The following is a 10574-nucleotide window of genomic DNA, read 5'->3' as shown; positions in this document are numbered from 1 at the left end:
AGTCCCGTCATCCCCCAGGAGCCCCCGACCCCCGTTCCTGCTCCTTCTCTCATTTGCTTGCTGCTTCTCCCTCATGTCCCTTTGCTGTGTGCCCCCTCCCCAGCAGCTTGTGGCTGTCTCGGGGCAGGGCCCAGCCTTTGCCTCCTTCCTTGCCCAGCACGGTGCCCATGCTCAGGACTGGTAGTGGTCCCGTCAACTCTGGGGACTGGGCCCTGAGGAAGACCAGTGACCCCGCCTCTGGGAAGGCTTCAGGGGGGAGACGCATTAAGGGCCTTCATCCCCCAGGACCTGCGGCCAAGAAGAGGAGGGCGCCCCCCCCAGTCCCTAGAAGGGCCAGAGGGATCCAGGTCCCCGCCCGCCACTTCCTCTCCCATGGACAAGCTTTCCGAGGCAGCAGAGTGGCCAAAATGGACTTCGGCCCTTGCACAATCGCAGGGGTCAGGCCCAGGGTCAGGAAGCAATACCGAGGGACTGGCAGGCCGCCCAAGGCTAGCCAGGCCTGGGAGAGCTAATAGCAATCTTGGCCATCAGACCACGGCAGCCGCCCACTCAGCCGTTAGTGACCCAAGGGCCGCGGTCCCCATTGGCCACAGGAAGCATGAGGTGGGCGTGGGGGCGTGGAGCTCAAAGAGCCGCTCTCTTAAGACTTGCCACCCATCCCCTGAGTCACACAGCCTCCCAGCAGTGACCCTCGGGCCCAAGCGGGAGGGAGAAGGAAGGCGCCATGGTCTCCCGGCTGGTGGTTCTGCTCCTTCTAGGTGAGTCCAGGGAGCCCTGTGGACTTCTAGAGGCTGACCTTTCCTGCTCCCACGGCTTCCCTGCCTTGGGCAGCCGGGGAATGGGTGAGAGGCTGCCTTGTCCCAGTCAGGGCCCTGTCCTGGGGCACGGCCACCTCAGCCTTCTCCACTCAGCACCCCTGGCCCCACTCCGGCCCCACCCCCGGGAACCCAACCCCAAACCGGAGCTCCAAGCTCCCCTTCCTCCTCAGTCACCCCGTACTCTCCCGTCCCCACAGCTTCACCCAGGACGCAGAGGCCACCTCTCAGGTTGTTGTGCATATCTCCGCGGGCCTCCTTCCCCCTTCCCAGGTCTCCCTTTTCCCCTTTCAGGGGTTTCCCAGGCCGCCTTCCTCCTGCTCTGTCCAGATCCCTCCCCAGGCTGGCACCTTTGAGGTGATCTGAGCCGCACTGACCTCACTCCCAATTCACTCTGGCTCAGTGCCCATCTTCTAGGAACTTTGTCACCTGTGAAACGGGAAAGTAGTAGCTCCCGAAATGCAGCTCACAAGGCGGTCACAAGACAGAACTTTGCCGAGCCCACCTAGAGCACCCCCTTTTCCTGCCCTACCTTTTCATCCAAACTCCCGGTGACTGTTTTCTGTCCCACTCCCCCAGGGCTTTGGCTGGACCAACACACAGAAGCGGAGGCAGCCACATGTGAGTGAGTTCTTGAGATACTGAACTACAAATGCAGGGGAGCCACGAGGGACTGGAGACATGGTGGGACTGAGGGGGACAGAGGGACAGCGAGGATGGAGGGGGAGAGAGACAGAGGGACTGTGGAGGCCCAGGGAACAGAGGGACTGTGGAGGCTCAGGGGGACAGAGGGACTGTGGAGGCTCAGGGGGACAGAGGGACAGAGGGATTGTGGAGGCCCAAGGAGACAGAGGGATTGTGGAGGCGCAGGGGGACAGAAAGACAGCAGAGGTTGAGGGGGATGGAGGGAAGGTGGGGACTAAGGGGGGATAGAGGGACAACAGGGGCCTTTGGGAAGATGACAGGGGCCAAGGGGGGGCAGAGAGACAGAGGGACTGCGGAGGCCCAGGGAGACAGAGGGACAATGGAGGCTCCGGGGGCAGAGGGACAACGGGACCTGAGAGGACTGGGGGAGGGCAAGGAGGATAGAAGACAGAGGGATGTGGAGGCCAAGGGGGATGGAGGAAAGGTGGGGATCAAGGGGGACGGAGGGACAACAGGGGCCTTTGGGGAGATGGTGGGGCTAAGGGGGCAGAGAGACAGAGAGACTGTGGAGGCCCAGGGGGACAGAGGGACGGGAAACCTGAAGGGCACAGAGGGAGGCCAAGGAGGATGGCGGGACAAAGAAGGGGGGCAGACAACAGAGGCATGGGGGGAGGGGCCGAGGCGGTGCTAAGGGGCCCTGGAACAGGCTGGAGGAAGGCCACGCCCGATGGCCTGACCAGGAGCTTGGAGACGCCTTTGAAGAAGCAGAACTTGCAGCGCTCAGTCTTTCTGTCCAGCCACCCTTTGACCCCAGACCTCTCCTCCCTCCGCATTTCCCCAGACAGCCGCTGCTCGGGCCCTTGCTCCCGCAGCCTGAAACTCAAAGTCCCTCAGCTCCAAATTGCTAGGAGAGAGAAGTGGGCCCGGAGACAGGGGGGCTGAATTCAAATTCGACCTCAGACATTTAACTAACTGCAGGGCCCTGAGCAACTTGCCACTGTCTGCCTCAGCTTCCCGGACTGCAAACCAGGGCCAACAAGGGCCTCTATCCTCCAAGGCATTCGGGAGGACCGACAGGGATGATTTTTGGAAAACAATGTTTCTTTTCTTTCTTTCCTACCCAAGCTGCCGTTCTGTTTCTAGGTCCCCTCCCAGCTCTATAGCGAAAGGTTCCTCAGGCTCTCACGCTCTCTCTAAGATTCCTTCTCGGACTTAGCCAGCGCCTGGCAACCAGTCCCAACAACGATCACTAACACTCATATAGCACCTGTTCTGGTCCAGGCTTAACAAAGAGCATCTCATCTGATTCCCATAACAACCTTGAGAGCGGAGTGCTGTTACTGTCCCCATTTTAACAGAGGAGGAAACTGAGGCAAACGTAGCAGACTTAATCAATTGTTTGGGAAATCTTCCAGATATAGACACAACTCCTCGGATCTGGATAAAGCCCGAATCCCCATCCACACCCTGGGCCAATGTGACCCTTCAGTGCCTGTCGATTAATATTCTGGGAAGTGAATTCGAGCTGTTAAAAGACGGGAAACTCTTCGCTTCGCTTTCTATCCTCAGTCCCATTGCATTGTTCCCACTGGGGCCGGTGACAGCGGACAACAAGGGTACTTACCAGTGCCGGATCCAAAAGGAAAACAGCTGGGTTCTAACGAGTGCCCCCGTGGAGGTGACAGGGACAGGTGAGCAAGGACAGGGCTCAGGCTTAGGAAAACTGCTTCTAGACCCTGGAGCCAGAGGCAGGGGAACCTCTAACCACAGGATGCCTCCCAGCTTCCCCTGCCCATTCCCAATCTCTCTTTCTCTTCCTGCTTCTTTCTCTCTCCATCTCTCCTTCTGCCGCTGTTTCTGTCTCTCCCTCCGCTTGGTTTCTCTGTCTGCCTCCGTGTGTCTCTCTGTGTCCTCCTCTCTGCCTCCCCGCCTCTTTCTGTCTCTATATCTCTGTCTCTGTCCCTCCTCTCCCTGTCTCTCTTCCTGCCCCCTTGATTTTTTTTTCTGCAGGAAAGCTGTATGATGTGAAGGAAAGGAGTCTCTGAGTGGGAGTGCAGAGCTCTGGGTTCTGGGTCTGGCTCTGTCCCAAACACTGTATGTCCCTGGGAACGTCCCTTTCCCTTTTTGTGCCTCAGTTTACCCAAGTGTAAAGTAAGCAGCTAGGAGGCAGTCAGAGGTAGTCACGGTGTCAATTGGTTTGCTTCACTTGCTTTTCTAAAAGGAAGAGTGCTGAAGGAGAGGATGGTGCAGTGTGATTCTCAGTAAAAAGAGTATTGATAACAAATTCAAAAATAAAGCAACCCCAGCTCGAAGCCCATTGGCTTCTGTGTGTACTTAGACAGCCATGGTGGCCACAGATCTCCAGGGGGTAAACACAGCCCACCCACAATACAAAGGACAAGTAATGGGCAGAGGGAGTGACCTCCAAGGAAACTCTCAGCCTTCCAGTTCTTCCTCAGGGTCCTTCCCCCTTTGGCTTCCTTATCTTCTGCTCTGAGGTTGTGAGCACAGGCATTCTAGGTTCTAGGTTGCATGTTCTCAGCTATTCTAATATTCTATGATCCTAATAGAGCCCCTCCCAGCACCCTCCGTCAGGGCGGAGCCCGGACCTTGGATCCTCCAAGGTGTGAAGACTGAACTGCACTGCCAGGGGACACTGCTGGACATGACCTTTGACTTGTACCAAGAAGGAGAGCCGAAGCCTGTGAACAGCTCCCTTCCCCCCGAAGCAGAATCCACCTTTATCATTAAGAGCCCCGGAAACTACACCTGTTACTACAGACCATCCACATCAGCACCCAGGGTGAGGTCAGCACCCAGTCAGACCCTCCACTTTGTGGTACCAGGTAAGGGGAGAGCAAGGGGGTGGGGCTTGGGGCCGAAGGAGGGGATCACATGCATTGCAGGGAGATGCTGTCCCACCCACAGCTACTCCTAGGGAGGGAGCTCCCAAAGGCCTGAGAGGCGTTGAGGGAGGGACTTAAAGGGAGCCACAGGAGGAGATACTGAGTGACCAGATGGAGCAAGGCTGGCAGATAACTGGACAACTCCTTTGGAGCTTCAAATCCACTGAGACTCCCCGCTCATCTTCACAGGCACATCTCCTTCCCAGCCTGACGCTGTGTACCCCACGCGTCCGATCCTCCAGACTTTGCTCAGACTCCCCCTCCAGCGGCTTTTGACCCCATGGTCCACTCTGCCCCCCTCGATTTCATAGCCCTGGAGTTTCTGCTCCCCTCCCATCTCTCCTCCCTCCACAAAGGCACCTCTGGGTCTCCTCATGCAGCCCCCGGAGGCCCCGAGGTGGATGCGCAGTGGGGCCTGAGGCTGGCCCATGGACGGCATTGCCTGTCTGATTTCCCATCCAGATTCCTTGCCAAAGCCTTCTTTCCAAATTCGGAGGGATGATTTCATCCTGAGGCCCGGAGCATCAGTGACTTTCCGGTGCCAGGGAAAGTTCTCAGGGCTAGCCTTCGAGCTGTACAAAGACGGGAAGAAGGTCTTAGTGTCCTACATGTCTTCAACGGACCCTCTGCACGTCGACTTCCACCTGGAGGACCTGAAACCCGAGGCCGGGGGCAAATACTACTGCCGCTACCGCTTCAGGGACGGGCCGTCCATCTGGTCAGAAGACAGCTCCTCCCTGGAGCTCATCCTGACCACAGGTGAGGGGACCAGGGAAGGGCTCTGGGGGAGCTGGCATTTGGCCCCTCACTTCCCATCTACTCCGTACAGATTAAGCACCTACTGTGTGCCAGGCACTGTGCTGAGCACTGGGGAAGCAGAGGTAAGAGGCAGGCTCTGCTCTCTAACAGGACAATAATAGTCGAGTAGACCAACTAGGTCCTCAGCCAGGGGAAGGGGCTTGCCCAGGCTCACACAAGTGTCAGTCGTGGAGCCATACCCAGGGACAGCCATCATACTGAGAGCCCAGGGCTCAAGGCTCAGCAGCGAGTTGCATGAGGGCAAGTCCCTTGACCTCTGCCTTTGCCATCCATCGGTCCCTTTTTCTGAACCTTGTGCCCTCCCAGAATTCCGTCTGGCCCTCATGTCAGCTGATCCGCTGCCTGGAAGGATCTGGATGGGTCACTGGTGTGGGAAGGAGGCCCGGTCCGGGGCCCCAGGGCCCCAGTGTCTCGCTCGCACTCCCCCCCACCATGTGTTTAGGAACGGGACTTCGGGAGGATGAGGCTTCTCCCCCTCAGCTTCCTTGCGGTTTCTGGGAGAGGCGAGCCTGCAGGAAGGGAGGTACCTTGGACAGCTCCGCCTTCCCTCTCCCCCTGGCGGTTGTCTGCCTCCATCCTGGAGGGGCCACGAGGTTCACGCCAGTACCATATGGGGGGGGGGGGCACCGGCTCACCGGCACAGATCTCTCCTCCTTTTCTCAGCTACGTCCTGGAAAAAGCTGCCTGGGCTCGAGGCCTCCCTCCCCTCCTCTCCCACTCCTCCTGCCCCGGCAGACTGGCTGCCTCGTCCCACTCTACAAAGTCGGGGCCAGGCCGACCACCCTCTGCGTGCAGGGCCTCCTCTCCAGGCTACTCCCAATTCTCCAACAGATGGACACCCACACAGACAGAGATAAAGAGAGACAGAGACAGGGACAGAGATAGAAACAGATGGACACAGAGATATAGTAAGCAGACAGACACATAGAGACAGAGACAGACAGACATATAGAGAAACAGATGGACAGATATAAAGAGAGATAGAGGCAGACAGACAGATAGAAACAGATGGACAGACAGATATAAAGAGAGACAGAGGCAGACAGACAGATAGAAAGATAGAAACAGATGGACACAGATAAGCAGACAGACACATAGAGACAGAGACAGGCAGACATATAGAGAAACAGATAGACAGACAGATATAAAGAGAGATAGAGGCAGACAGACAGATAGAAAGATAGAAACAGATGGACACAGATAAGCAGACAGACAGATACATAGATAGGCAGACAGATCGATGGATGAGCAGACAGGTAGGTAGACAGATATGTAGATAGGCAGATAGACATAAAAATAGACATACAGATAGATGGATAGATAGTAGACAGATATAGACAGATATGGATGGACAGACAGATTGACAGTAAGACAGGTAGACAGAGAAACAGATATAGACACATACATGACAATCAGTCTCCCCTCAGAGCTTTACCATCGGCTCCCTCTTGCAAGCTTGCCCAGTTCTGCCAAAGGCCCCACCATCCTTCCAGGCTCCCGGGTTTTTCTGGCTTCATCTCCCTCTCCCCTCACCTTTGTTGCCCCACCTTGCCGCTGCTGCCTTCCCAGCAGCTCTCTCTCCCCCTGCCCCCCTCTCTGCCCCTGCCCCGCTCTGGCCTGGATCACTGCCCCTGCAGCGTGGCCCTCTCCCAGCTCCAGGCGGTCCCGCCCCTGGCAGCCAAGCGATTTTCCTGAAGTGCAGGTCAGACCTGCGGCTCACTGTGCAACCCGAGCATTCCTAGGAAGTCTCGTTAGATTAAATTAGTTCTGACTGAAACCCGAAGCCTCTGTTCTCCCCGTAAGGCCCTTCACAGACGGTCCGAGCCGTCTTCTCTCGGCGTGCAGTCCAACGGACCCCTTTGTCCCTGCCCAGGAAAGCTCCCCCCACTCCCCTGTGTTCCGCAGTCTGGGTGGTTTTGTCTTCGTCGACTTCATAACTGCTGCGTCCGTTACACGCGTGTCTCCTCATGAGAATAGGGGGATCCCGGGACGCAGGAACGCTTCCATTCGCTGCCCGGCCGTAGCAAGCGTTTGGCAGACAGTAGGTGCTCGATAAATGCTTGCTGATGCTTGATCCGGTTAGAATCGGGTTAGAATCAGCTAAAACTGCGGTAGTTTACTTTGCGAACCGCTCCGCATATTATCTCATCTTCCCAAAGCCCTTCGGGAAACAGCCGAGTCTGCAAGTGACCCGGCTAAGGGCGTCTAGACTTTGTTCCAGGTAGCGCTCCGAAGTCGGGGCTCTGTCCGTGACTTCGTGCTGGCTCCCTGCTTCCTAGGGACCCGGGCCGGGCATCCCTGGGCCTCTGCCGCCCACTCATCGGAGGGGACGAGGATGGAGAACAGAGGCCCCCCGCCGGCCCCAGGGCAGCTGCGATTCCGGGGTCCCCGGCCTCCGCTTCCCCGCTGTTTGCTGCTCTGTGAGGCGGTCTTGATTCCATTATCGGCCTCTCCTGACCAAGTTTTATGTTCTAGGCTCCCTTCCAACTCTATGATTTTGTTACACTCCCCCCCCACTTCGCACGTTCTGCGTGCTAGCCCCCTCCCCCCCCCCGCCTTGCCCCTCCCCCGCTCCTGCAGCTAACACCGTGTGGCCTTTTCTGTGTCTAGAAACCCTGCCCAAGCCGACCCTGTGGGTCCAGCCCCAGGACGCCGTGATCGCTCCCGGCACCAACGTGACCCTGCAGTGCCGGGGGGGCCGGGCCCACGCCAGGTTCGCCCTGCTGAGGCAGCACAGCGACCGGCCCCTGCAGGTGCTCAGCGCCCCCGGCCCGGAGGCCGACTTCGTCCTCCGGGAGGTCTGGGACTTTCACGCGGGCAATTACAGCTGCCTCTACTTCGAGACGGCCGCGCCCTTCGCCGGCTCCCCGCCCAGCGACTACGTGGAGCTGCGCGTCCAAGGTGAGGGGAGGGCCCACGGGGCCGGGGGGAGGGGCGATATCTGAGGAAGCCAATGGCTGAGAAGGGGCGGGGCCCTAGGGCACGTGGGCGGGGCAAGCGCCCTTAAAGCTCGTCTCCCAGGGAAGGTCCCGAAGGACGCCCACCCATGCCCCCGGGGAGCTCCGAGCAGGAGCCGCCCCCCTTCATCTTCCAGCGGCCTGGTCTCGCCGGCGGGCTCCCCGGCTCTGGGCCTCCTCAGCCCCAGCTTCCTCCTCTGGGAAAGGGGGCTCACATGCTGCGGGCTTCAGGCTTGCTTGCTTTTCCTTATTTTAGAAATATCCTAGAAAAACCTAGAACCTCGGGAACGAGGGAATTACTGTGGCTGGAAGCCGAGATCCCCAGATCGCGGGAGCCCCACAGCTCCCGAAGAACAAGACGAACACAAGAGCTTTACCCCGCCGCGGTTTGCGAAAATAAAAGTGATTTGCTGTTTCTAAGCAGAGGTGCTGAATTTGGGGGGGGGGAGTAGACCCGGAGGGATGGAGCCTAGAGCCTTGGGAGGAACTGAAATCAGCAGCCACAGGCAGCGCCGCCTCCGGCTCAGCACGGACCACGTGCTCTCCGGCCAAGAAGCATTTATGCAGCGCCCACTGTATGCCGGGCACTGGCCCGAGCTCTGGGGACACCCAAGGCTCTGCCCTGGAGGAGCTCATGATATAACGGAGGAGACAAGGAGCCAAAGTCCACGTTCAAACAAGATACAGGGAGGGTCATGGGGGGAAAAGCACAGAGCGGAGGCTGGGATTCCAGGGTGTGAGGGAGGTAGGCTTCCTGGAGGAGGGGGGATTTTAGCTGGGACTCAAAGGGGGAGAGGGAGGTGAGTGGTCAGAGCACAGGAGGGAGAACCGTGGGGGAGGGGGGCAGAGAGATGCACACAGCCAGCAGGTCAGGTCAGTGTGGGGCAGCCAGGCAAGACACTGGAAAGTGGGGGCTCAGGAGGGCGGGCCCCCCCCCTCGGGCCGGAGGACAGGATGGAAAGCCAGAGCTCAGGATGGCGGCCCCCCGGACTGGTGGACCGGCTAGAAAGTGGGGGCTCAGGCTGGCGGGGCCCTCCTCGGGCCGGAGGAGAGGCTGGAAAGCGGGGGGCTCAGGCTGGCGGGGCCCTCATCGGGCCGGAGGAGAGGCTGGAAAGTGGGGGCTCGGGCTGGCGGGGCCCTCCTCGGGCCGGAGGAGAGGCTGGAAAGCGGGGGCTCAGGATGGCGGCCCCCCGGACTGGTGGACGGGCTGGAAAGTGGGGGCTCAGGCTGGCGGGCCCCCCTCGGGCCAGAGGACAGGATGGAAAGTGGGGGCTCAGGATGGCGGCCCCCCGGACTGGAGGAGAGGCTGGAAAGTGGGGGCTCAGGCCGCGAAAGCTTGCACTCCACAGCAGTTGGCGTTTGAGCTGCAGGGGGCCGGCCGGAGGCTGGCGCCCTCCCGGACCAGAGGGACAGCCTCGCCCCTACAATCAGCGGTCTCCCGACAACCCCGGGAGGCCGGCGCTCTGTGCCCCCAATTCCACCTGAGAGGACTGAGGCGAACAGGGTCGCACAGCTTCTCGGGTCTCCCGGACTCCAGGCCCGCGCGGGGAGGGCGGCTGAGGGACAAAAGGAAAAAATCCTGGTGTGACTGCCGAGGAAGGCCCGCCCCTGCGCTGTCACTCATCACTCGGGATCACGCCCCGTAGGCCAGTCAGGCCCCTCCTTCTTCACCCCCCAGGCCCGCCCTTAATCTTTTTCTGCGCAGGCGCATATCAGGTGCGCCACCATAGGCGAATGAGCTCTGAGGCAGGGCCTGAGAAGCCGCCGCTCCATCCCCTACTGGAGAGCCGTCGTGCGTGTGCCCAGGCAGCACGCTCGTTCCCAAGGGAGCCGCCGTGCGCGCTCCAGTAGCCTGGGCTCGGACCCTGGAGATGCGGAGCCACTTGAGGGAAGCCCTGCCCTCCTGTGGACCTCAGTCTTTCTCCCTGAGCAGTGGGAGCAGCTGTTAGATTCACACACAGTGTTCATTTCCCCTCTGGGGACTAAAACCTACCCCCCACCCCCACCCCCAGCCGAGGTGACTCAGTCCGATCCTCCCCCTCAGAGCTCAAGCTGCTGGGGAGGGAGCAGGGGAGAGCACTCATTGGAGAAAGTGGGGGCTGCGGGCCTGGGGACAGAGGGTCAGCAAGGGGGCCTAATAACATGGGATGTCAGAGAGAGCCTTAGAAGGTGGGATGTCAGGGAGAAACCTTAGAACGTGGGATGTGATGGGGGGGCCTTAGAACGTGAGCTGTAAGAGGGAGCCTTAGAAGGTGGGATGTCAGGGAGAAACCTTAGAACGTGGGATGTCAGGGAGAAACCTTAGAACGTGGGATGTGATGGGGGGACCTTAGAACATGACATGTCAGGGAGAAATCTTAAAACGTGGGATGTGGGGGGCTTAGAAGGTGGGATGTCAGGGAGAAACCTTAGAACGTGGGATGTGATGGGGG

General features: G+C 59.3%; 1 protein-coding gene across 1 annotated transcript; it reads left to right on the top strand.

Annotated features, from left to right (window-relative positions):
- Positions 1-628: 628 nt before the first annotated feature.
- Positions 629-8562, top strand: LOC141564976 (venom metalloproteinase inhibitor DM43-like). The gene is made up of 7 exons (XM_074307888.1): positions 629-758; positions 1395-1436; positions 2876-3151; positions 4031-4306; positions 4829-5125; positions 7796-8086; positions 8399-8562. The coding sequence occupies exons 1-7, from the start codon at positions 725-727 to the stop codon at positions 8407-8409; spliced, it is 1227 nt and encodes a 408-aa protein (XP_074163989.1). The 5' UTR covers positions 629-724; the 3' UTR covers positions 8410-8562.
- The last annotated feature ends 2012 nt before the right edge of the window (positions 8563-10574 follow it).

This window comes from Sminthopsis crassicaudata, chromosome 3 (genome assembly GCF_048593235.1).
Source record: "Sminthopsis crassicaudata isolate SCR6 chromosome 3, ASM4859323v1, whole genome shotgun sequence".
NCBI lineage: Eukaryota > Metazoa > Chordata > Mammalia > Dasyuromorphia > Dasyuridae > Sminthopsis > Sminthopsis crassicaudata.
Note: the sequence above shows the minus strand (reverse complement) of the source record. Positions and strands in the feature narration are given on the sequence as shown.

Coding starts and splice junctions, on each gene's coding strand:
- LOC141564976 (XM_074307888.1), top strand. CDS start 725: ATGGTCTCCCGGCTGGTGGTTCTGCTCCTTCTAG. Junction 3,152..4,030: donor CGTGGAGGTGACAGGGACAG/GTGAGCAAGGAC, acceptor TGATCCTAATAG/AGCCCCTCCCAGCACCCTCC. Junction 5,126..7,795: donor GGAGCTCATCCTGACCACAG/GTGAGGGGACCA, acceptor TTCTGTGTCTAG/AAACCCTGCCCAAGCCGACC.